This window comes from Gasterosteus aculeatus, chromosome 1, assembly GCF_964276395.1.
Source record: "Gasterosteus aculeatus chromosome 1, fGasAcu3.hap1.1, whole genome shotgun sequence".
Taxonomy (NCBI): domain Eukaryota; kingdom Metazoa; phylum Chordata; class Actinopteri; order Perciformes; family Gasterosteidae; genus Gasterosteus; species Gasterosteus aculeatus.
Genome location: NC_135688.1, coordinates 26,821,245 through 26,847,968, shown reverse-complemented (window position 1 = coordinate 26,847,968; position 26,724 = coordinate 26,821,245). Strand labels below are relative to the sequence as shown.

Sequence of the window (26,724 nt, the reverse complement as noted above, 5' to 3'; positions counted from 1 at the left end):
GGAAGTAGATGCATTCGTTTTTAAAAGTCACCTACATGTTTAACCTCTTGGTCCAAACCTTTCTCTTTCTTTCTCTTACTCTGTTTCCTGCTCCTTTTCTCTCTATGCAAAAGTTTAGCAATCATCCAAGTCGTTGGTGTCTTCCTGAGTGTCCTCCTCTCTCCAGTTATTAATATGCCCATAGATTGTTCGGGGCCATGACAACAGATGCAATCAACATTGGTGGCCTACAATTCCCCTGAATCCCAAACACATTTTATTACTTTTCACAAACTCAGACACTCTCTGGCCAAAGAATGCATCTACAACACACAGTCGTATGTAAGTCTGCAGTTATTAGATATTATTAAAGATATTTATACTAACACGGAAATTATTTAATTATCTATGGATATAAGGGCCTCAAACGACAGAGGATGCAAAAAACAGCTTTTACCACATAGTCCATCATTGCCTCCCTCAGAAGATCCACACATATTGTCAAGCCTCGAGTCCCTACAAAACCCCCTGAGTGCGTTTACTCCTCCACACCACCAGGGCGGTCATGAGCAGGGTGACCAGCACCGGCACGGCGATGAACGGGGCGAGGACGCTGGTCGGCGGCTCGTGGAGGAGCCGGCCGGTCAGAGCGCAGTCGCGGAAGAAGTCGCGGTGAATCTCCATGAAGAAGCGGTCGACCATCTGATTGGGCCAGAAGCAGTCCATCCTCGAGGCCACCTGGTAAGTGCAGTTTGTCAGCCCCTCATAGATCCTGCAAAAGGCCACAAACGACAATCAAATCCCCCCAAAAGGTTGAACCAAGGAGAACCGGAGAACTGCTCCTTACAAAATGAGTACTGATTTATGTAGCATGCATTCTAGTAGTAATAGTGAGAGTTTTGCCATATTTTCCAGATGGTCGATGATAAAGCGGCCACTCTGATTTACAGAACTTAAGTAGTACACTTTTCAGGTCTCTGGATTTGTCTTTGAAACGTCCTTCCGGAAGGGAACCAGAGAAGGGACTCGTGTTGTTAGGAAAAAGGCTTAAGGAGAGTCTAGAATTACCGGTCGGCCTCGACGCTGCTTAATATAACTGCGAGGTGGTAGAGGGCCGGGGCAAATGGAGACGCATACCGAGGGGGTAGCCCCCCCCCCACACTCTCCCCCCAGCAGAGTATTGCACTATTCCAATTGGCAACTTTTACTGTGTAGCCTGAAGAAAACAAAGTCCCTTAAATGAAAACTATTTTTTAACAAAAGACAGTTGCATCTATCATCAAGAACGTGGCCCGAGCCACAGATCAGTGTTTCCAAACCCTGTGGGGCCCTCTGCCTTCGAACGAGAACGAGCCACACAGAGAAATTGTTCTAGTCTATAAATAAGAAACCAGTCAGGGAAGGCCGGATGGTTTTAAATAGCTCTGGGATGTGCGGCGTTGACTGGCTCTGATTAAAACGAAAAAGTTTGGGGTCCTGATGAAACATGATTTCCCCAAAAGTTCCAAACTAATAGAAACAAACATTACCAATATTAATAATGATACCGCCAGAAACGTATGAATTGTATTGTCACCAGAGGCGAGGTGTGTGAAAAAGGTAATTTGAAACCAGTATTAGGCCCAGCCCTACACACAGGATGCATCTGTGTATATACGTCTTTTATGGTAATTTACAACTACACACACTCCACCACTAATGTCTATGTATATATATATATAGTAACAAGCGGTGTGCTGGTGAGTGGAGACACAGGTTGGTGGCCGTGAGGAGAACAGCAGTAGCTGCCGTGGATGAGCTGAGTTCTCAGCAACATATAGAGCTTGGCTTAAGTCCAGACAACCGAGTCCTGCAGGAAGGGGAGCTCACATTCGGTGTGATGGCGTGTGCTGCATTTATATCGTTTGGGCTTGGAAGACGGCCATCGCCAAGGAGAGACAACCCATGATGAGATGCTGGTATTAACAACCGATTGATAGAAGATTCTACTTCCTGAGCAACCTCAAACCATAAAACCCTTTCCACCAAATCCATCTCTTCCATCGAACCAGGATCCAATTCCCTAAACGCTTTCTCGTCTTGGGGCACCTCTCTTTCTGCACGACCCCGGTGGCGTCGACTCACTCGCTGGTGTCCGGCCAGCTGCACCACAGGCCTCGGTCCAGCCCTCCCATGTCCAGTTTGAACTTCACCAAGCACATGTCGTTGATCCTCTCGTAGAAGCCCCTGTTGCACCCGGATGCAGACGGAAGGACTGGAGGAAGAAAATAAACCAGTCAAACTGAACGTAATGAGAGATGCTGCCGGCGGGCCGCTGCTCGTCCCACGGGACTCTGGGCTGAGCCCAACGGGTCCGTCGTCACAACGGAGCAACATGGCGGATGGCGGTCTGCGGCGGCCTGATAAGGCCGTTGTGTTTGCTCGCTGTCTGCTGCCTGTCCCGGGCTCTGGGGACACTCGAAAGGGAAAACTGAATGTGTTGACACACGGGGATTTTGAAAGGGATGCCGTACAGAAAAAAGGACTTTGTGAAAAATCAGGCTTGACTCGCGCAGCAAACTTTTCCCAGATAATCTGCCTCAAACACTTTTGGAAAACCAAGCATTTGTGTTGTGTTTTGCCAGTCTGTCTTCCATCTTTTTATCTGACAGCCAAGTATTTAAAAGGCTGCTAGCTGGAGGATCTACCTACTTCCATCTAAAGTGATGCGTTCCATATTTTGGGCACACACGCAGAGGAAACACCCGTCAGTCTAACAGGAATCATGAATTCTGCCGGCTGTTCCTGGACCCAATATCTATGGAAATAAATGAGGCTCATAAATGAGACGAGGATCCGTCCATCTCAGATGCTTAGCCAGCGGCTGAGTCCTGATGTTGGCGTCAATCGGACACGTGCTCGAGTGATACTACTGAGGAGGGGTATGGACACCCAATGCATCATCTGATGATATTATAAGTAGTACGACAGTCAAAGGGAGCATTTTCTGTGTCTTGCTTTACCACAAAGTTGAGTCACAACTTGAAAGAATGTTTTTCTACAGTTAGAAATCGCTACTTTCCTCCCTTCCCCCCCCCTGACGTTGCCTCAGACGATGACACAAACTGTGCAAAGCTGCGGATTAAACTAAATAAACGAATGAATGCATAGACAACAAACAGACAAAACAGGATCTCTACGAGGTCAGTCATCTCTGACATGTGTACTACTTGTGTTTATTGCAACACACCATTCCAAATGCATGCGATTTATTCATGTAAGGAAACGGCAGAATCCCACGGATCAAATCACTCACCTGCCAACAACAACATGAGGAGCGACGCGCGCTGCGCAGCCATGGCGAGCTCCTCCAGGGCGCTTTCACGCATTCTGCTCAGTCCCTGGAGTGGTGGTGGTGGTGGGGGGGGGGAATCAACAGCAGCCTTTTCCTTCTTCCTCCATGTATCACAGCCACTGGCCCACACACACACCCAGAAACACACACACCAACGTGAAAGATAACAGAGGGACAGGGACAAGGGGGCAAACTGCACGCTACCCCCCCTCCCTTTGGCCGGACACAGTGGGCGGGCAGCTCCCCCCCCCCTTCCGGCGCTTGGACCTAATCATAGAAGCTTCTGCGCGTCATCTGATCCAGCGTGCCGCCGCTCACGAGGGGGACGCGACACAGCCGGACACCCGGACAGATATGAGAGGCACGGGTGATTCAAAAAGAGCCGCGTTATAAAGTGCAACAACTGAGCCCCTGAAGGGCTGCCGCATTGTTTTGTTTCTGTTGTGCCCTTAATCTAGAACGGAGCGTGCCATTCCACAGGAGGACGCCTTTCAATTCACAACTATTCCGATTCATAATCCACGAGTCGAAAGCCACGCGCTCTTAAATTGGCACCATTACCACTGCGGAGGCCCGCTGTGAGATAACACAACGTTAGACTCATCATATGTTTTTAATTATAACTCAAGTCCCCACCCCCCCATCAGTTATTTATAATTTGTATGATATGCAGCCCCCCGCGCCCGTCCCCCTCAATCAAATGTCTCTTTGGACTCACACGGGGACACATTACGGAGCGCTGAGGCAGAACTCCCGTCTCCAAGCTCTCAAATGTCAGTAATTGAACGTTTTATCTGCACATTTTGTTTTTCTTTCTTTTCCTCTTGTACGGGAACAGAGTGACATCTATAGTCTCCTCCGGGGCCGCTCGGAGTCGTGCGGCCCCCCCAGTGTGAGTGCCGGCGTGCCACTGAGCTCCAATAAATGCGTCACACGGCTCGTGTGTCAGCGACGCTGGTGGCTGCTCCGGTCGTTCTGACACATCAAAGTTTTCTAAATGTTGATAGACGAATGGGATTCAAGGTGGTTTTTGGACCAAAAGTCCCCAAAAACAGCTTGCAGATTCATGCAAACTGCAGGGGGCCCTGGGAATGGAGTAATTCTCTGCATGTTCCTCTAGAGAGCAGCAGAGGACCCTAAATGGAGCCTCTCTTTGCCGCTGTTATGCAGGATCCTTTCCTAAACTTGGGGAGCTGATTGGTAATGGAGCCAGTTTATGCTGTACACGCATCACAAATCAATACTCTCTTCTCCCCCCGCAGACTGTTTCACACTTTGACATCAGTCTACAAAGGAAGCCAGCGGAGGTGGAATGGGACACGCCGGCTCGTAAAACGAGCGGCCCTGAAAATGGTTTACTGCCGCAGCCATCCCGCTCGGCGCGGCCCCTTTTTTTCCACCAGCTTCATCAAAAGTTTATTGGCCTGCTGCTGGTGGACATTTGCACCGGCTGGCCACTTGCTGCGAGGCTGACTTCAATAATCCACCCAGAATGCGGTATTTGGATAGTTGTTAACCAGTCTGTGACAACACGGAGATATGCCGTGGTGTTCTTTCTTTTCAGACTTTGTATGTGATGTGTCATGGAAGCCAATAAGCTCCCAGAGCCGAGAACATCCACAGGTAGAAACCAAAAGAGCGTCTTCTCTGGACAGGTGTAGCGACAGCAGGGAAGACGCCGAATAGCCAATCAGAAGAGGCGATACGTGAGGTGGGCGGATTTAACCCCCCCCCCCCCAAAAAAAGAGAGAACAAGACGCTCCTAATCTTTCGGATAGCCGTTTTAATAGGCTGAAGGGGGTGTCAGTCACAGAGAGGAGGCGTGTTCGGACCCCCCTACAGTCCGCGCCGAGTCCCCCACCCGCCACCCGCCACCCCCCCCCGCCCTACCGGCGCTCTTGCAGCGTGGGGAGTGAATGGCTGTGATTATCCTCGGCGTACAACGACCTAAACACCGGCCTGGGAACTGATAAACAAACCGCCAATAACGCGCCGCGTAAAAGCTCTCCACGCACACGGACACCGTGTCAGCGAAGACTCTGACGTGTTTGTTTTTCTCCTCCTTTCTGCTTGCGGTTGTTTATTTCTGTGCGCAATAGAGACATGCGGATATCTTGATTTGGACATGTGAGTCACGGGAGTTATCAAGACAAGCAGCCCCCTTCTTTTTCGAAGATGAAGTTCCTCGCTTGCCTCCTCGTCCCTTTGCTGGTGATCCCATCGAGTGCGGCACAGTCAGGTGAGTGCTTGGATGTGCGTCTCTCTCGGCACCGGGGTCCTCCCCGTCAGGTCAGCCCGGTGAAGCGGGAAGGGGTCCGGCGAGGGTTCACGCGCCACCGGCTGATCCACTCTACCAGTGTGCGTAATGATAATTAATGGGCATGCTATTAAACGCCGCCTGTTGTTGGATCAACATCACGCTGTCAAAAAACTTGACACAACTTCATATGCGAGCTCGTTGACGCTGTTTGGAATCGGCGCACCGAGAGTCACACCTGCGGCAGCCTCAGCTGTGGGATTCGGCGGCGCGCGCGAGGCTCCAAACCCCGCAGTTCCGAAATGTTCCAAAATCCACTGAAGAAATCGAAACTGTGATGAAAGCGTGACTCTGAATACCCGTTAGTTTCATATTGTTCACTCGATGAGCATAAACGCGCCGTAGTTTTAATTGAACCGCTGTAAGCGGCGCATTCATTTAGATGTAGCACGACGCGTCCCCCGGGCCCCTGGGGTCGGTCCCCCGGTCGAAAATGCCCGTAATCCGATGCTCAATAGCTTGCACTTTTATTTGGTACCCTGGCAGATTTGCTGCTGCGACATGTCACATTTGCTGTGTGACATGTTGTTCGTGATTTTGCAACACTGATCAGCAAATAATTGACTTTGCTGATGAGAATTCTCGCCGTTGAACTTTGCACAGAGTCGCTGTTCAGTGAGGACTTTATTAAGCTCCGCTGGTCTTTTTGGTTCGTTCTGTGGTGCAATGTCATGCACAGTCATGTTTTTTTTTGTTTGCCATTTTGTGTTGTGATGATTTTAATGATTTAATGTGAAGCACTTTGTATCGCCTCGTTGTTGCCCCGGGTCTTCATTTTGGGCTGTTAAGCACTTGGTGATGCCATGAATCTTCTGTATTAATTGATATCATCAAGCTTTGGCAAGGGATGCCGTACTGGAATAAAAGAAGCGTAGCAGGATTGATTTTAAAAGGCACAAACTGATTCTGGGTAGGGGGCTTGGGGGGGGGGGGGGCTCCTTCTGAGGCAGGAGAAACAAACACACACTGCTGGCTGGTTGTGGCGTAGGTCTTGCATTGGAGTGGATGGATGAGTGTCAGGCGGGGATGAATGGGGGGGGGTGTTATTTATTCACTATATGCATACACTCCCATCCAACAGATCTGTGATGCAAATCCAGCCCAAGAATCCGAGCTATGCCTCCTGGGACGTTCATCGTGGGTGTGTATGCAGAGTGGATGTTGGTGTGCTGTCCGTCCACTCTCTTCAGCTTTCAATCTTCCCTTTTCCTCTCACCGTGGCTCTAAAGAAGTCCCACCCTGCCCCGTCGATCATGTCCTATCAGGTTGGAGCAAGTTGAGCACGTCGCTTCAGTTGCGTTTAAAGATGGTGATTGAATCTGTCTGCGCGCTCCCGTGGCGAGACAAATGTCTGCTGCATTCCTGCCAGTCAGCTGGTCTGTGGAGCTATATGCAGTATTGTGTGTGTGTGGGTGTGTGTGCGTGGGTGTGTGTTGTGTACAGTAAGGCCACATGCCAAAAATGGAGATGTTGGCACCACAAGGCGCCTGATTGAAGGCTGGTTTGACTGACTGCTGGCTGAGCGAGAGGATCTGAGGACTTCCTCTTCCTTTCAAATAAACATTGAGAAGAAGTAATTCAGAGGACGGGATTGATCCTTATCCTGAAAACTCTGTGGCAAGCTGACAACTTCCTCCTTCATCTTGGACTTGGACATCTTGGCATGCAGGATTTCTTTCTTGATTCACGAAAACTGAGCAAATCAAGCCGATTGTTGCAGTTAAAATTCCCCACAATTAAGCCTGAAGCGAGTGACATTCATGAGACAATAGTTGTGTTGTTTTGGGGTTCGGGGTCAATGGATACAGCTGACTGACATTTACTGACATTATTGATTTAATCAGACAACAATTCTCCTAATTAATCGTCTACTTTGTGGGATTCTTTAATGAGCCATTTAACAAAAGGGTCCACGGTGTTACTTTTGTCATCAAAAACAACCGATGCGTTATCGGAATTGTCGGCATCGATCATCCGTCGATCAAGTCGTCCTCGCGGCTCTCGTTGTGGCTGCCGGTAGGTCTTCCTCAGCCCCCACGAGGAAGACCATGCCATTTAAAGCTCTTTACCGTCCGTCCGTCTCCCACGTTGAGTGGCTTTGAATCCCGTCTTTCCCTGAGCTCCGCTTGTTCGCTATTCGGCTGAATGTTTTTTGTTTTTTTTCTCCGTTGCTCTTTTTAGGCTCAAGCTGCTGTCTCACCTCCGAGGCGATGACGGCAAATAGATTTGTACTACAAAGACAAGAGAGAAAAGACAAAAGAATCACCTGTGAAACAAAGCCGTCGCTTCTGTGAAACAAACGCTGTACGATAAATGCTGCATTCAGTGTGTGTGTGTGTGTGTGTGTGTGTGTTTTGGGTGACATTTTAAAGGCATGCTCTCCTGTGAAATGCGGTGACGGGGGGGGCTGCTGAATGCCACTATCAAATTACTGGGGCGTCCGTCAGCTGGCACACGCGGAGCCCGGCCGAGGCTTTGTAGGCGGAAATGAGAATTTATTATAAGCCAATTAGGTTTTTTTTTTTGTTTTTCTTCTTTTCTTTCCCCCTCCTTTTTTTGATAGCATCGGTCTAGACGGCGAGGCCTTTGCCCGACAGCATGAGAGACGAGGGAGGTGAAGGGATTCAATCCTGCTCGAAAGGACTCAACTGTGCTATCGCCCATCAGACTGCTTCCTGTGCGTCTGGGGGGGAAACATGGCCGCCTGCACAGAAGAGTACAAATTGCAGATTGGTGAAGGTGACTGCGAGGGCCCGTACAAACGTTGGCCCACGGAAACACGACTGAAATCTGCGCCGAGCGCACAAAGATGCTGTTCCCACGCACACAAAAAAAAAGCAGCGTCTTTTTTTTTTTTTTATCTTTGTCTTTCCTCTTCCCAGGCATTCCGATGCCATCCAAAACCCACGTCACGAGCCCCTTAGCTGACATTTCGCCCGCCGCCGGCTGTACAGAGGGGCTTCTGTTCCTCCTCCGTGCAAAACCACCCAAATATTTACACGCGGAATCACAACTGCACAGCATGGGGGAGGAAACGGGCTCCAAGGGGCCCCATGGGGGCGCAAAATAGCGGCTTTGTTGGCCTCCGGCGCTTCTCCGTCCCTCTCCGTCTCCGGCGCCGCGTTTGTGGTGCTTGGCAGGACGGACTTCTTGGGGGGAAAGAAAAAACAAAACCGCGTGCATTGATGAGCGGGGTTTTGGCCGCGCTCGCGCCGAGGCGTCCGGTGCCAACTCCTAGTGCAAAGAAGCCCCCCCCCCCCCCCCCCCCCCCCCCCCCGCCCCCCCCACCTCGTTTACTGTGAAGGCCCCTCGAATCTACAGGCGTTCCATTCCTAATCGCACGCTCTTTCTGCGCCTGAAATCATCTTTATTTTTCTCCCATGTGCATAGATGCAAACAAACACACACACACACACACACACACACACACACACACACACACACACACACACACACGCAGGCGCTTGTGCAAGTAGATCCTTTACATCTTTTAAGTGTGAGGTGTCTTCCTCGTTGTTTGCTGAAGTCGCGGCTGTGCTTTTAATGGTCTCTTTCCTTTTCTCTCACCCAGACACACACAAACAAAGACACACACACACACACACACACACATCCCACGTGAGCGAGGCATGGCCCTGGAGAAGAAAGGACAGGAAAGACAGAGGAATCCTTTTCTCTTTTCTTTCTTTCCTTTGTTTCTTCTAGACCACTGGAGGGTTTGTTCGGCCGCCACTTGTGATTCCACTCAGAGACAAATGCCTCCATCCTGCGACTGAGGAGCGACCCCCCCCCCCCCAACCCACCCTCAGCCCACCCCTCAGCCCCCCCCACCCAGACACACACACATACACACACACACACACAGCATCTCACTTATAGTGCCGGTCAGCTCGCACCACTTCTCTTCTTTTATTTGACTCCGTTTTCATTAGCTCTCTTTCACTCCCTCCCTCGCACATTCGTCGTCTCTTTCCCCCGCCCCCTCCCTCCCTCCCTCCCGCTCTCCCCCATTAACATCTCCATTGTGCCTCTGTTTCACTTCCCCGCTCCGTTTCATCTGTCACCGCACCTCTGCTTCTTCTTCCCACCGCCTTTAACGGCTTTTTACTTCCTATCGTCCTCCTGTCCCTCATCAGCCGCCGTCGCCGAGCACGCCGGGAGAGCAGCTCATTTCTCCCCCTTTAATTGCGACACTCTATTTGTTTGCTGGACAACACGCTGTCGGCGGCTCCGTCTCACACTCCTCTGACGTGTCGTGTGCGTGCTTCGTCACGCGCGTGTGTGTGTGTGTGTGTGCAGCTAAGCTGGTGAGCTTTGAAGGGGAAATCATGAAATGTGAATTCCTTCAGTGTCTGGAGTCAACCCGGTTTTGTTTTTCGTACGGCTGCCTGGATCAGAAAACATGTGATGAACAGGCCGTTGGGATGGTCCGTGCCCTTCTTACACGTCTACACTTGGAAAAGTACCTTTGCAAAGGCTCGCCGTATTCCCCTCGCCATCACAGCAGACTGGGCTTTTCTCCGCAGGAGGCCTGGCAGCGACAGAGGGGGGGGGATACAGGTCCTTTTTAGAAGCCGCGTTTGAAACGTAACAGTATTCGCAGTGAGTCCGTGTCTGTGCTGGTGGAGACGAGCGTTGGCTCGGGATTCTCCTCCGCTGCGTCTGCGGGCACGAGGCCAACGCAGGAAGTGGGACAGCGCTCCGCTGCCTTTTGATTGGCGGCACTTCCTCGGCGAAGCGAGATCAAGTGCTGTCGACTCGCCGTCGTCCGCAACCGGTCCGCTCTTTATCCTTCAGGGTTCCTTTGCCATCTTTCACTTTCTGTTCCGGCTCTCGGCGCCGCACAATGGAGGAGCATTAGAATAACAATGCTTTTTTTTCCTTCTCTTCTTTCTGTAACCTTGACAAAGTCTGGCGTTTTTAATGAAAGTCTGTGAGAGGAGGAGGAATGTTCTCTAATCCCCCATCTGTGCGCGTGTTGATCCGGCAATTCAACCCCGACCTGTAGATTTGTGTCATTATTTTCTCTCTCTCACTCTTTCGTGATGAACACACACACTCACACTCACATACACACTCACACACACACTCCCATACACCAACCAGTCTGTCTTGCAGTTGCCACTTCTAACTATATTGGATCTTTTCCATTAGTTTACTTCCCCCTGTTTTTTGTCTGTGTGTGTGTGTGTGTGTGTGCGCGCCTCCACGTCTGTGTAGTCGAGCTCGCCTGGTGTATTGTGTGTCAGCTAATCCCTGTTAAGATATTCACAGCAGCTAATCTGTTTAATTACACTACAAATTAAGGATATTTACTGTACCAAGACATTTATGCGACACCCGTCCTAATCAGGGCCTTAATCTGTCTGGCACTGTGTGAGCGTGTCTCACCGTGTGTGTGTGTGGGTGTGTGTGTGTGTATGATTGATACTCTGTATGCTTAGGCATGTGCGCCGTTTCTGCAAGAATCTTTTTGTTTCTCTCGATTTTAATTATTGTCTGAGTATTGCATACTTGCCCACAATAAAAAGAGAAGAGATTAGTGTTTTTTTCCCAGTTGCCGTGGTTGCGGGGGAAGGCAAACCGCACCAGGATTAAAGCGTGAAACCGCCGAGGTGGCGCCGAGGTGGCGCCGCGGCGCTTAAAGGCCGGCGACCAGGGCCGCCGAGCATCACGCTCCTCCACGCCGACTCGTGTTCGGCTAATTCGACAAGATTCCCACTGTGTGCCGGCGCTGCGTTCTCCGTCCAGGCAAAGCCATGGAAGCCGTCAGCAGCAGCCGAGTGCTCATCCAGTGCCGCGTGTGTGTGTGTGTGTGTGTGTGTGTGTGTGTGTGTGTGTGTGTGTGTGTGTGTGTGTGTGTGTGTGTGTGTTTTGGACTCTCATCCAATGCCTCTAGCGTCCCTTTTTTTTCTCCATGATTTATGTGGTAGCTTTTTGCCCCGAATGACACCTGTGAACCCAGGGCCTCCTGGCCCTTGTGTACAGTAGTCGCACATCAATGCATGCAAGTGTGTGTGTGTGTGTGTGTGTGTGTGTGTGTGTGTGTGCGTTGAGATGGGGCGCGTTGTCCTTTATAAACGGCCCCTTCCCGCGATGGTGGCCTGTAATAAATGAGCGGGCGCGTGAAAGTGGCAGCCACGACAGCTGACTAGGGAGGGAGGGAATAGTGAGGGAGAGGGGCAGAAAAGGTGTAGGTGCGATTGTGCGTGTGTGTGTGTTTGTGTGTCTGTGTCTAAGCGACAAAGCGAGACCAAGCAGAGGTAGAAGAGACAGAGAGACTGATGGTAGATAACCAGGGAGCACGAGAGGAAGTGGGAGTGGGAGGGAAGATGGTGGGACAACACCCCGCACACAGAGGGGGCACTCCTTCTTTGCCCCGACCGGTCAACCCCCCCCCCCCCCCCCCCCCCCTTGTCGCCGGCTTTTTTTCGGGCCTCTTTGCACCTTCTCATTCGGCTTGTTTTCAAAGCTGGAACTGAGAAACAAGAAAGATTCTTTGCTGATGTGTGTGAGAAACTGGTCAAGAGGCCTAAACGCTCTCGTTGCTCACACAGAACCCCCCCCCCCTCCCCCACAACTGAAATCTCTCCCACAGCGCCGCACCTTAACCGGTTGCTCCGCGGCAAAATCACTCTCGGCAAGGTGAAAGGGAGTCTCCGGTGAGCAATTTTGGACGATGGGAGACAGAGAAAGCGAGAGAGGTGGTCTAATTTCAGCTGAGAAAGGAGGAGGTGACTGTGTGTGTGTGTGTGTGTGTGTGTGTGCGTGTGTGTGTGTGTGGGGGGGCGCTCGTGTGTGTCCAGCAGAGGTTACGGGGGAGCGAGGGAGACAGTGAGTTGTCTCTGAGGAGCACAGCCATCAGCGCCGATGAGCGCTCCAATTAATCAGCACGGGCCACGCAGGTCCTCGCTGTGTGTGTGTGTGTGTGTGTGTGTGTGTGTGTGAAGGGGGGGGGGGTGTGAGTATCTATTTTCGAAGTGTGTCAAGATCTATATTTGCATCATCATCATACACACACGCACACTTGCACACGCAGCCTTGTTTAGTCTTGTTTCCGTGGATCATGCTAATGGGGTCACATGTGTTGTACACACAGAGGAGAGAACAAATGCTGCATGTTTTCTTTGTTCTCAAGCACACGTCCTCTAAGTCAAATCATTCGCAGCGGTAGAATACATTTAGCTTTTGTAGAGTAGCGCCAACTGGATTCTGCACGGATTTGCTGCCAAACCAAATGCTCGTTCTCTGTCAACACAATTCATCCATGTTCCTTAGAACACGTCAATATCACTTTGTCTCAGGTTGGACCGGAAGTAGTTGGTTACCAACTCTCGTCACTTGTAGCAAATAAACCGCTAAAGATTTGGTTCAAATGAGGTAAACAGGACTCCTGGTTGATCCATCTGTCCTCTTCATCCAAAAATCAAAAGCCCAGCTTTAAATTTCGTCCCGGGTTCATTGCGAGTCCATTTGAACCCGTGTGCTTTGCTGCAGACGAGGACTGCGAGAACGTCCCGAGGGACGAGACGTTTGGAAGAAGCCGGAGATTAACGGAGAGACAAACGGAGTGGAGACACGAGCCTCGTGCTCCGCTACAAAATGAAATTCTCAGAAGGCTCCGACCTTGGAGGGGGGCCGGGGGGGCAGCATACAAACAGGTCCACTCCCAGAACTCTTTGTTGTGTTGTTTCGGTGGCTTGTTTTGTGTGCGAGTGCTGGGTAATAGAGGGCAGGGGGGGGGTATGCAGCGATATTAGATACACGGACACTCACTGCATGTACGGGAGTTTTCATTTCCTTCCCCTGCGATGCTGTATCTGCCTTCGGGGGGCGCGGGGGGGGGGGGGGGGGGGCGTCACGATGATAAAGACGGGGAAACAGAAAGAGGAGATCTCAACAGCGAGTAAGCGAGCACGTTTCCTCCCGAGTGAGTCGCCAGAGAAGAAGGCAGGCAGGCAGAAGTATATTAAGGAGAAGAAGGTCTGAGGTGAGAGGGAGGGAAACAGTCACAGGCCCCGAGGCCGAGGAGACGGACAGAGGAAGAAGTGTTCTTCTTCTTCTTCTCCCACCATCTGCGCCCCCCTCCTCCCCCACCATTCTCTCATTTACTTAATTAGAGCGCGGCGCGTCTCAAGGCCGCCGCTCCCACTGACTGGTGCTCATTAGGTGAACTCACCTCAGGCGCGCACCTGCATCTGTAGGTGCGCCCTGGGCAGGCCCGCCTGTGTGTGTGTGTGTGTGTGTGTGTGTGTGTGTGTGTGTGTGCACGCGCAGGACTGGGTGATGCTGGAATTCAATGTGAGTTGCAGGTTAAATGTTTCTCTTTTGCTTTTTAAATGGCGTTGAACTGAAGTTCATTGGTGGCCTTATCGTCATTATGAGCCATAAACGCTCGTCTATATATATATATATATATATATATATTTTTTTTTTTTTATGGTCCCATTTGGGGGGGAGACTTGAAACATTACTATTTACAGCAACTTTAATGTGGTTAGGGGAGTGATCAATAAAATGCCAAACCAGTAGGACCAATCTCACTGCGGCCCTTCAGTTCTACAATATTTGATAGTTATCAATAATAAAAGGCTCAATAATGTAAAAGAGTCCGACCAGTGGCAGTGGAGATCGGAGCCGATCGGGTGCTGATTGGCGGTCCTGAACCCGCCAGGAGTCCTTCAAGTGATTTCTCAAGCGCCATCAGGAGGGAAAAACAGAGGAAATTGATTGTTGTGTCAAGGGGCCGCTGGCGTCTGTTTGGCCTGTACTCGTGCAGAGGACTCACTCAGGAGGGGAGCAGAAAGGAGAGGAATTTTGTGTGTGTGTGTGTGCAGACACACATTTAGTGAAATAACACCATTTTTAAAACTTTTCTTCTTTCAAAAGAGACGTAAAGTAGTTATTTTTTTTGACATTTAGGGTTTGCTGACAGTGAGGCAGATTATTTTAGATCAAAAAAGAGCATTTAAGCGGTAGAGTTTCTTTTCTTTTTTTTTACGTCTACACCCAAGTGGAGTTTTATGAGCTTTAACTGGAGCGGAGTAAAGACAGAGTTTTCTTCGGTGCATCTGGCGGTGCTTCAACCCGACGTCGCAGTGAGCAACTAAAAAGGGTTATTTCAGGAAGGTTACTATTAAGATGAGCCTCCGTGAGTCTTTTTCTTCTTTTGTGCCTCGGCCTTTAGGCAGCTTATGCATGTGGGCTGTTTGTACGTGTACACACATTCATCACGGAACCATCATTTACTACCCGGACGCACAAATGAAATCTAATCATCACATTACCGGCGAGCATATAAACCGCAACCCGGAGTCACGAACGCCACTTCTGTTCCACCCGTAGAGGAGTCCGACATCGGTGTAAAACCACACGGGCACATTGAACACGCCGTATAATGAGCATCTGCGCATTTATTTCCTAATCAAACATTATTACTTCAACACCTGTCTCCCCTGCGCCTCAGATACAGATTCTCTCTTCTTCCGTTTTTTGGAAGCGTCTTTTAAATGCCAGCCGGCAATTTGCTTGGTAGGTAGTTAGTGAAAGAAGAGCTTAAACACACAAACACACACACACACACAGAGCAGAACACATTCTGTTGGGGAATGTAGTGATGCTAATTAGTGGAATTAGCTACAGATCAAAAGGTTCAATTAAAAAGTGGTGGGGCAGTGTGGAAGCGGCGGGCCCTCATTTGCATCACAACACATGTCCGATGCCGACGGAGGGACGGACGCGCGCGCTGCAACGGGCCGCTGGAAGAGACGTCCAGAGAGGAGGACGCGGCTGACTCCAGCACACACCGGAACCGGCCCCTTAAAATGTGCTCCAAGCCTGCCGGGAAACACATTCACGTACGCAAACACACACACACACACGCGGAGCAGGAGATGAATTACATTCATTTACTGGGAGATGAGACATTACATTAATTTGCTCAAAGACTCCCAAACGGAGACACACGGAAAATTCATTTGTTCCAACAAACACACACTCTCGCCAGTCAGTAGCACGGCATTTATTTGCAAACACACACACACACACTTGACTTGCCATGCGTGCAGTGCCTGTTGTTGGCCTTTTGAGTTCCAGCCTTAATTAAGAGTATAATTAAGTGTGTGCTGTTCTGGCTTCGCTTGGCGGGGCATGCGGTTGTGTGTGTGTGTGTGTGTGTGTGTGTGTGTAAACATGCTCTCTGCCACAGCTTGGACCAACGCGGCCAATTCACAGCATCGCTAATTCACCATTCAAATGGCACATGTTTGAGTCTTAATTAAATGCAGCGGCGCACACGTTCTTTCCTATTTGTCTCCGTGTCATTTCTTGCCGTGTAAAATGAGATTTCCTGCTGTTGTTTCCTCCCTTTTAAGAGCTTTGTTTCTGGATATTGTGCCTTTTTTTTTTTTTTCCTTCAACCCTCCGGCTGAATGTTCCTCTCTCTTGCGGTTTCTCTGTCAAAGGCACCTTTGTTGCTTTCTCTGTCACCTTTTTATCAGTGACATGTGAGTGTGTGTCCCTGGGCAGCTCCCCTATCTGCTCGCTGTGGTGTGCGTGTTCTGTGTGTGTGTCTGTGTGTGTTTTGCATTAAAAGTCAATGACACAGCTGATGTTTTGCACATCTGGTCTCATTTTTAAGAACCAGAACTTGCTAGTTGCTTATTGCACATTGCAATTTAGGGGGGGGGTCACGGCCGGGGTCACACTCGGACAGAAGCAGCGGACAACGCAGACAGCTCCGCCCCTTCAGTGGCGCGTTGACGCTTTGAGGTGCGCGCCCGTCCGTACGCGGCGTGCTGCGTGGATGCCTCGACCTCGGGTCTGCCGGTGGTCGACCTCCTGTGTCCCCGCGGCGCGGCTGCTCATCGCTGGAGGCCGAGCGCGCGGCCGTAGCCTTGGAGGACGTGAAAGGGGGAGAAGACAAACATCCGGGGGGGGGGGGTGTTCCCCGAGAGGCCCCACACTTCCATCCGCGCGCTACGTGGTTTGGAGAGGCACTCTGTTTGAATCTTAAAAGGCTAAAACATGTAATATCCGCCTGTTTTTGCATTTTCAAGGACCTCTTTTTAAAAGGTTTTGATGACGGCGGCTTGCGTAGCCACAATTCTCTGCGTGCCATTCTGTGAAGCCTTTTTATTCCCCCTTCTAGTGCTGCGAGTGCATTACTTGTTCACTAAGTGTGGCTGAATATCCTTTTCTGTTCGCTGCATTATTTAAATCGAGCACCTTGAGAGAACTGTGCATCAACAGCTTTTTTTCCCTTCTTCAGAACTCTCTTTTTTCGGTTTGTAACAAGTGGCGAACTGCTTTGAAAGCACCGGGGGGAATGCGGCGCTTCAACAGCGCCAGGATCAAAATGCTTTTTGCCAGAAATGATTAGGAAGAGTAAAAACCGCCTTTTGAAAGTGGGCCGCGTTTGTTCGGCTGCAGTGTCGTGTTTAACCGGAGCCATCTGCGCTGCAGACGCACATCAGGCACGGCGGCCATTTGACGAGGCCTCCATCCGATCGCTCTTCCTTCTTCAGTAAACACTCGGGGGATTTGTCTTATTGTCTTTGCGATGAGAGGAAGGAAGAATCACGGCTCACGTCGAGTCCTGGAGAAGTCTTGAGAAAGTCTTTCGGAGCCGCTCTCATCTCGCCTCCTTCCTCCCGTGAACTGAGGGGGGAGATTTATAAGCCCCCCCCTTGACCTTGAATCCCTGTTTCATCCCCTTTTTTTCCCTTTTATTTCACACGTTGCGTTCCCTTGGAGACTCGCGCCTCTGTAGTCTGAAATCGCGATTCCCCGTGTCGTAAGAGGAAGGCCGTCGGGAAGGATGTGTTTCGTGTCTCCTCCTTTCTAACCAGGTTATCCCCGAGCAGCGCCCCCGCCTCCTCAACGCCGTGCGAGACGTCACGGACCTGCGCCCCCCCCCCCCCCCGTCCCCCGTCCTCGTCCCCCCCGACCTTCTCGCTCCATTTTCACGCGCTTGTGCGCAGTGTGAATCAGCGAGGGAAACATCTCTCCTTTTCACTCTCAGAATAGTGGGTCCCTTCACCAGCGTGAACATCCGCCTCCTTCCTCTTCCGCTTTTTTTTAACAACACCTCTGCCCCCCCCCCCCCCCCCCTGCGCTAATTGGCCGACCAGGCCTCCCCCGGGGCGACCAGGGATGTGGAATGTGATTGACCGGGTGATAATCGGTGTAATGGCGGCGAGGCCAGCTGCCTGCCAAGGTGCTGAGAGAGCCTGCAGGAAGGGGAGCGAGGAGGTGGGGGGGTGGAGTGTGGGGGGGGGGCTGCTTCCTTTCCATCGTCACGCGGTGTGGAGGCGGCGGGGCCACCTTGCACGGGGACGGACAGTGGCCCCGTTGCCCTATTGCCACTTTTTGGTCTCCACTCGTCCCCCCCTCGCCCCCCTGTCCCTTCTGTTGACCCCCCCCCTCCCCCCCCCCCCGCCCCGGCGTCGTTAGCTCTGCGTCCTAATTAGTCAGCTGCCAGCTAATTGTGCTTCTGAAGCGGCGTCTCAGGGGAGGCAGGCCTTGCTAATTTCAATAAGAGTAAACAAGCAAACCGCTCCCCACTGAGGGATATGGATTAATTAGAGAGTGAAGGAAGAGGGAGGGGGGGCGGGGGGGCCTCGTGGAAGACGCAGTGCTGAGAGGAAGCGCTGCAGAAGGAGAACGTGAGGTCACCGAGAGTTCGCTTTCGCTTGCCGCACGCTCCGCGGCCGACGCTCGTTTCGGGGGATTACCATCATTTCCGTTTCACTCAGCCTCAACGGGGGAGGGGGGGCGGGGGGGGGGTCCTCAGCCGCTCCCCCGTGGAGGAGCAGAGCCCCCGGTGCCTTGTTTGTCGCTAGTTTCATTTGAAAAGGTTGAAATTGAAGCAAACGATTGCGATTGGGCCCCCAGAGCCCCCGGAGCCCCCAGAGCCCCCGGAGCCCCCAGAGCCCCCGGAGCCCCCGGTCGGTGTCACTAGAGTTTGAAGTTTCGCGGCAGCAGACGAGATGCAATCAGCGAGTGCCGCATTCACTTATCTGTATCCAGGGCGCCCGTCTTTTCGCTATCCGTGAAATGTGACTCTTCACATCTCGCCGGCATCGCCCCCCCTCAACCCCCCCCCCTCCCTTTTCACCCAACGAATCTCCCTATTGGACTTAATGCCCCCCAAACAAAAGCCTTTGGCAGGGAGAGCGGGGGCCTTTCTTTCTCCTTCTGCCCCCTTTTCATTCCGACACGCAGGCAGGTATTCTTTTTTTGTGTGTTTGGCACGAGGTCAGACGGGGCCTTTAAATCTGAGGCCGCCCCCCCCGCCCCCCCCCATTCAAGAGATGAACTCAGCGTGATGGATTTTCACCATTGCAGACACACAAGAAAGGGGCCTTTAATAGTGTGCATGTGTGTGTCTCTTTCGTGAACTGTAAAACTGGCAAAAAGACCCTCTTCCAGGTAACGCTCCCCCCCCCCCCACACACACACACATCACACACGCACATAGCTGATATCCCTTCACACTCTGTAACGACAGCACTTAGCGATGCCCCACAGGGGGCGAGGCGCCGCCGCTGACGTCCACGTTACATTTAACACTCTCGGTGTTTGTGGCAGGTTTTGTCATCCAAACATGTGGCTCCTGGTAGTGTATGAGATGGGGAAAAAGGGCGAGGGGGGGGAGGTGGGGGGGAGGATTTATGGCTGTAATAATGGGATCTCGGTGGCTGGGCCATTGACACTGAGGAATTTTCTCTCATCCTCCTCCCGTTATTAGATGGATGGAACTCGAGGGAGTAAGCAGAGCAGCGTGCGGGCGGGGGGGGGGGGGAGGGGGTGGCGGGCGGTTATCGCTCTGCCTTCATACCACCCGTACACATCCATCTAAATTATTTCTCAGATCGTGGAGGAACCCGCCTGGCTGAGAAGGGAACTGTAATAGAACAAATCTGCCTGATGGCCGAGTGACGGTTTAGTAGATAGAAGCAACCGTAGCTTCTGCAGAGTTTGGCCATGACTATTGAGAAGCATCACTCAGCACGGCCGAGGCTGATGGAAGTGGCTTTAGTTCTCTGGAATGGAACAAATTAACCTTTGACCCGACGATGGCGCTGGACCTAAAAAGTTGCACAAATAACTCAGACTTCTCCTCTGGGGAAAGTACATATGTGGACCTCAACTCCGAGTGCAATCCATCCATGCAGACGTTGAGATGTTTCAGGGTCTCGGTGACGCACACTGCCGTAGCCCCCCTGTTACAACGCAGCGGATCCAACCCCACACACTGCAGCTGTGACTTTTCTCTTTTATCTCCAAGGCCAATGTGTCGCCACCTCATGATTATCTCTGCTGTTGTGAAACATTCTCCGCAATGGCTGTTAACAGTAATGTGATTTTATTCTCATTATTTGTCCTCAAGGTCACTGATGCATCAAGCGACGTGGCTCAGGCACTCTTTTCTTCATGCGGCGGCACGCAAATGAATTAAAGCCGGAAAATCCAGCCCGTCGTTTTATCTGAATTCTTAATGAAGGGTGTCGGGCTCTGCTCAATTAGGGAGATAGATTTGGCAAATGGTGACATTTGTTTGCTTTCAAATATCTTTCAAGAGTTTTATCGGCAACTTTCTGTTTAGTTATCAGTCCCAACTCAACTGGTTGAACAAAAGTTCCCGTGTTCGTTCGTCTGTCCATCCATCCCCGTTTCCGATAATCCCGCATCTTCATCACGTTCCAGAAGCCTCCTCCCAGCATGGCAGATTGTGACAAACACCTGCCATTCATTCATCAGCACCTGCTGTGTGGAGACGGACACCTGCTTCGGCCGCCATTGGTTACTTTACGTTGTCCCAATTGACTGGAATGAATGTCTGAACGCTTTCCCTCATCTTCATCGTTCCCCGTCACGTTCCTCCCTAGCGTGAACCAATTAGCTCTGGTATGCTAAAGGTGACAGCCAGCTACAAACTATCGCTATTAATAGAGGAAAGGTCAAACCGCATTAGTATTGTGATAGGAGTGACATTAAAAGGTAGTATTTCTGACACCTGGTTGAACCTCTATTGAAACAGATATTATTTCACATGCATTCACCTTTTCTGTAATGATTTCTTCTGAACGAAATGAAATAATAATCCTGTGTAATGTGCGCAAGTGCCTGAAGTATATGTGATTTAAAGCCTTTGCGCGTGTATGATCTGCCAAGCTGCAATGGCACTGACATGAAATACCACCATTCATTTTATGTTTCAAGACGCCTGCTGTGCTGTGGTTTGGGATTCCAGCTTCAAGCTGTTTCTCCTGAGTTTGCATTGTCTCGCAGAGGAGGAGCTGCAATTAACACGCTCACTAGACTGTTTTCTAACCAACAATTCTAAAGAGCAGGTTGGAACCGAGAGGGAATCCACTTCCCCTCTGACGTCAACGGAGCCTCTTCATTTAGAGGTCGTTTTTTCTTTCTTTTTTTCGGCCCGTGCTCCTCTCAACTTTTCATCAAACAAAGAAAGGGAGCCGGCCGGCGTCGCCCTCATCTTCACCCGCCGCTGTATTTCTGACAGGAGAGCAATTGAAACGAATGCTAATCCTCGTCTGCTTCCCGCCGCCGCCCCCGCTGCGCCCAGCGGCCACAATACATCCGTAGCGACCCGGACGTTTTTTAGGGATTATGGGGTGGGGTTTGTGGGTGGTAGGGGAACCCCGGGAACCTTCACACACACACACACACATCAGCTGACAGCGAGCACGCTAGAGGGCGTGTGTTTAACTGTGATTTATGCTCTGTCAGTAACGTAGCAGGCAGTGGGAATCTAGATAAGAGGATGTGACCCACGGGAGGCGGATGAGAGATGGGCGGCGGGGGGGGGGGTGAGCGAGCACGAGAAAGTCAGACGGAGGAAAGATGGTCTCTGTGAACGTCTGATAACCCGCTTTCTCACTGCGACACATTTCACTTTGAAGCCCCCGTCTGTGGCGGGGGGAAAGTGAGACGTGCACGAGTCTCCCTCCTCCCCGCTGGTTCCTCTCTAATCTGCCCGTCTTGTTTTGCGGAGGCTTAATTTCAGGCGGACAGCGGCAAGGCCGATACCCAAGGCTCCCTTTTCAAAGTCCACGCGGCGCCTTTTGGGAGAACAGTATGAAATGAAAGTGCCGGGGGCCGAGATGGCATGGCAGGAATGTATCTTAATCAAGCACTTTTGCTGGTATGATAACAAGAAATATCCTTTCAAATTTCAACAACTTCACCTGGGTGGAAGATTCCTTAACATCGATATTAAGCCTTCAGGGCGTGAACCCAAACTATGGTAAAAACCGAGTATTTGATAGATTTTTCCTCCCTGAGACTGCACCCAGTAACCTGGATCAAAAGTATAAAAACTGCTGGTGGAATTTAGGAAAAACAGCGGGCGACTTTGACTCGTTACCAACAAATGTAACAAAAAGCATAACAAATGCAAATGTCTGTAATTAACTGCAATCTCAGTGCCACAGACTTCATTCATTGAGAGAAATCTCAGTTAACCCGGAAAATGTGTGAAATATTCATTCGCGGTGCATCGTAGAGGCCCATGCAGGACAAAAGCAGTGGCCCCCGCCCGTGCCGCCTGATTCCAGGACGATTGTCTCCAGGAAGGACGCAGTGGGCGGTTATGGTGTCACAGCAAAATCTCCATAATGTGGCGAGCCGTGGACGGCAAGGGGCCTCCGGTGCTATTGTGGATGTCTGCCTTGTCTGTCAGTGTCAGGGTCCGTGAATAGAGCCAAGAACTGCCCCCCTCCGCCACCAACTGGGTGCAATAACAGTAAAAATGGCCATGGGTTGATAGAAAGCCAAACGTAGACGAATATTAGAATGAGCTTGTGTGCTTCTTGTGTGTTTGTCCGTGGGAACAAAGAGGGAAGCGCAGCACATCCATTGTGGCCCTAAGCATGGCCTCTTATTCTAACCCTCTATAAGATGCAAGAGGTTCAAACGCACGGACCGGAGGGAGGACGAGACAACCAAAAAAAGCACAAGGCCACGCCTCATTGAGTCCTCGGTCGGAGCGGCGGAAACTTCATTAAAGAACGGAGGCGTCTTCCGCTGAAACCCGAAAGAGAGAAGAAAAAAAATAAGGTGCAAGCTTGTTGTTCGTAGTCCCATCGAGACGCGCAGAAAAAAGAAAGTGTGTTTGTTTTTACCACAACCACAAAGCCCCAGAGCGTGTCTTTGAAGGCCCACGCATTTCCTATTTCTGATAATTATTGTGTTCCAAGAGTGTAAATATCAGCATCGATGAATATTTGCCAACCGACCGGCCGAAACGGCGTCTCATCAGACGAGGGCGGAATACGGCGTGGGACATTTGTACCACGCGTTTGCTGCATAGTCCTTGACATGCTCACCGCGCGTTGCACTCCTTCAATTTGTAAATGGGCTCTTTGAACATAACAGGCTTACCCTCAGAGATATTTTAGCATGGAATCATTTTTTACGTATATTTTCTGTATATTGGCGATCAATGAATAGGCGTTGGGACCTTCTCTTTTGGCTCGTCCTTTAACAGCATTGGTGGTGTTTGTATGGAAAGCCTCACGAATACATCGCTCCTTCATTAGTGGTCCACTGGGCTGGATCCTGGAGATACTATTCAACAAGTTCCAACCCCCCCCAAAACTGTGATGTCTTCTCCTGTCTTTCCAAAAAAAGATCCAGATGAGCTGTAACAGCTAACTCAGAATAGGCCAGATGTCTCTTCCTCTCCTCCACCTGATCGCTGTACCTTTTCTCTCCCGGGTGTTTTTGTGCCCCCCCCCGCCCCCGCTCGGCGTCCTGGATCAAGCAACGTTTTGTGTTCCTCCCCACGACCGCTTTTGTGGAGATGGTAAAAGAGAAGAAGAAAAAACGTGCAGAGAGCAGCAGAGGGAGTTCTATTTAACCGAGTTTCTATCTCTGCGTCTCCATTGATCGCTGCGTGACCTTTCGCCCTGACGGCGAGTAATGGAATTGCCTGTCGCGGACACGGGTCAAGGTCTTGTGAATGTGCGGCACATGTTTGCGCGAAACTCGCCGATCGATGGCGCGCTCGCTCCCTCGTCGGGGGGGAATGGAGCCCTCGGTTGTGTTATTTCTGTCAGAGCCTTTTTTTCGATTCCTTAGATGTCCTTGAAATTCAGATGAAACCCAACGGCTCGGATCAAAACGCTTCCTATTTACTCGACGGACAGCGCTTTAAAAAAAATAAATTCCTCCGGTTTTGGGACACGTTCTTGATTTGCCAAACATGGTTCAAACAGGTAAATCCGATTCCTGGATGTATTTTTAATGAGTTTATTGGAAGTGAGAATCATTCGAACACAGTGGACACATGCGCCTGCAAAATGATCGATGGCGTGAGTTATCTTAGATCTTTGTTTGCCAGACATTTCTTTAGAGACTCGTGTGTGCTTTCCAGGTACCGACGGATTTCAGGTTGGTTGCCTCTTTTTTTATTTTTATTTTTTTATTTTTTTCACAAAGAGAGAGAGAGAGAGAGAGACTCTGGGTCGATCCCGGAGAACCGTCAGTCCGAGACGAGACGACATACTACTCGAGTCGGGTTTCACTCTGACAGATGGGACTGGGGAGGAGGGGTAGGATGGGAAGGGGGGGGGGGCCACCGCCGGCCGACGGGAAAGACTGAGCTGAGCACGGACAGCGGGGGGCACGGGAGGTGTGAGCTGGGGACCGCCGCGGCCATGGCGCTTGTGTTTGTGCGTGACAGCTACAGGTTTGCTGATGTCGTCGGGGGGCGGCGAGGCCCTGGACAGATCTCACTGCACCTCAAACACGGGCGGCCGCGTCAAAAGGACCAATTGGTTATAGATATAATGACAACAAAATAATAATAAAAACAAAAGCGCTGCGCAGTGCGGCTTCTGTTGCCACGCGGTCACCTTAACAACACACAAAGAATTCTCCCTGGCACACATGAACCCAAACACTAATGCCAGGAATCTGGGCTCCCCTTGAAATAGCAAAACCCCCCCGTGCTATGACGCACACACACACACACACACACACAGGAGGAGAAAGCACCCAGAATAGCTGCACTGCCACATCCATTGCATTCCACTACCCAGCTGGCTGCCCTGCGGACACACACACACACACACATACGGCTGCAGTCTTACACACTCACGCTGTTACAGCAGATATCTCACTTCCACACACACAAAAAATGGCTCCCCTCTGCCAGAATCCCACTGACACCTCTTCCCTCGTGTTAAACTTTTCTCCCATTAGTGTGATTTGGTGCGGAGTGCTCGCCGCACGCGCCTCGACCCCGTCCGCGAACAATACGGCTCCCGCCTCAGAGCGCTCGCTCGTAGTTAATCCCTCAGCTGTTTGGGGGTCGGCGGCGGACAGCCGGAGTGGTCTGGGCCCCCCCCCCCCCGCCGGTGGCAGCGCAGATCACATATCAATTTGTCGACAGAGACGCCCGGGCGGCGGAGAGGGGTCGAGGCAGGCGAGCGACCGAGGGACTGAACGTTGGCTCTCAGAGAAAAGTCTGGACAGCCACTTTCCCACTAATTTCCATCGGATACAATAGTTCGTCTGCTGACAAAGGTTTCTCTATCACGGTCACGTGGGTGTATCGTGTTTCTAAAAGCGGTTCCTACGCGCAGTTCTTTGGCGCATTTCATCCACGCGGGTGCAGTTCCACACAAACTCCGAAGATCCCGTCTCGTTTCCTCTCACCTCCTTCTCAGAGCACGTTGATCTTGAGAATCTGAGTGGGAAAGCAGCTCTGGTGTGGGGGGGGGGGGGGGGGACTCGGAGCGTTTACCGGCCCACCTCTCGGCCTTTGAGAGCTCAGAACGCGTGGGTTCCAGAATGCCGGAGTCCTCTTGTTTGTTTGTTTGTTTGGTTTGTTTGGTGCCGCCCTTTTTTAAAGCCCCAGCGTGGATGCAGTTGACCTTCATTCAGGCTGAGATGTTACCTCTGACCCATCGGCGTCGTTTTTTTCCTGATGGCGGTCCACGTCCCGCCCTCCGGAGCCGCCGCTGGGATCGCACGCCCCCTCCCCTCTCTCCCCCCCTCGCACGGCACGTAGCTGAATTTAAATCTATTATGAATCGTGACAGGGCCATTAAGAAGACGGATGGTGGGGGCCCTCCGTGGGTTTGGCTCGCTCCTTGTCGACCTCTGGGGGGCCTTGCCGCCCCGACAAAAGCTTGACCACCGCAGACGTTCACCGGAGAGGTAGTTTTGCTTCCGGCCTGCGTCGCCTCTCTCCATGCACAGCGTGCGCTCCCCTCCTTGTTATTCCTCTCAGACTCGCCCCCCCCCCGTTCGAAGGGATTCAAAACTTCTGTCATTATTTCGTGCAATACCTCCGACACCGGATAGAGCGCGCATCTCTAAACCAATACAGCTCGACGGCAGGCTCAATAAATAGAATTCACCGAGTTCCTGTCATCGAAATTTCCCCAAAGCGATGGCGCATGATAGATGGGGGGGGGGGAGGACGTTGCGTTTCTCCTCGCCTCACGCACAGGGCTTCCAGGAGCTCATGCGTGGCGCTCATCTATCACCCCTATTGACCAATTAGTGTGGCGAGCCGGCCAGCTTCTAATGAGCTGCGGAAAAGCACAATGGAATCAGAGTCGATATCGGGCAGATAAATTATTAATGGCTGTCTGAGATTTTTTTATTTGCTCCCTCGCAGTTCCACTTGGCAGACATTGTAAGGAGTGGAGCTCAGGAAGGAGGTGAGGCTGTGGCGTTTTAATTATCTGATTTTCATGAACTCCGTGTGGTCGGCGCAGAGCTGGATGGATGGGTCTCTGCGCTCAGTATATCGCAGCTATTTGATATTTGAGGATTACTCAACTACTTAACTACGCTTTATGGAATGATCATGAATGTAAAATCTAGGATGTGATACGTTCAAGCTCAATGAAGATCTTCCTCTATCTCCAGCTTCTCCTTTACGACCGGCTGCTCATCTTTATAAAACAGAATATTCCAAAAGTGATTTCTCACTCATTTCTCACTGCATCCTGTCATTTCACAAATATTGAATAAAACACGAATGGACCCTTTGATGAGAATTAAGCCCCATCTGTTGCAGCCCTGTCCTTTCTCAGCCGTTTCCTAAGAT

General features: G+C 51.1%; 2 protein-coding genes across 6 annotated transcripts in view; one reads left to right on the top strand and one right to left on the bottom strand.

Moving 5' to 3' along the window:
- Positions 1 to 219: 219 nt before the first annotated feature.
- LOC120828705 (receptor activity-modifying protein 1) lies at positions 220 to 3,893 on the bottom strand. Of its 2 annotated transcripts, XM_078100198.1 has the most exons (4): positions 3,275 to 3,547; positions 2,671 to 2,776; positions 2,104 to 2,233; positions 220 to 751 (listed from the first exon to the last, which is right to left on the bottom strand). In XM_078100198.1, exons 2-4 carry the CDS (start codon positions 2,693 to 2,695, stop codon positions 496 to 498), a joined length of 411 nt encoding a protein of 136 aa, XP_077956324.1. In that variant the 5' UTR covers positions 2,696 to 2,776; positions 3,275 to 3,547; the 3' UTR covers positions 220 to 495. The 2 variants fall into 2 exon arrangements, with proteins under 2 accessions (XP_077956324.1, XP_040048159.1); XM_040192225.2 differs by lacking the exon at positions 2,671 to 2,776 and having other exon boundaries at positions 3,275 to 3,893.
- A 1,288-nt stretch (positions 3,894 to 5,181) lies between these two features.
- Positions 5,182 to 26,724, top strand: part of LOC120825010 (receptor tyrosine-protein kinase erbB-4) — a 139,004-nt gene continuing 117,461 nt past the window's right edge. For all 4 annotated transcript variants that reach the window (XM_078100196.1, XM_078100195.1, XM_040186274.2 and 1 more), the window contains exon 1: positions 5,182 to 5,552. In XM_078100196.1, coding sequence (XP_077956322.1) covers positions 5,489 to 5,552 — 64 coding nt within the window. In that variant the 5' untranslated portion in view covers positions 5,182 to 5,488. The remainder of the gene's footprint in view (positions 5,553 to 26,724) is intronic.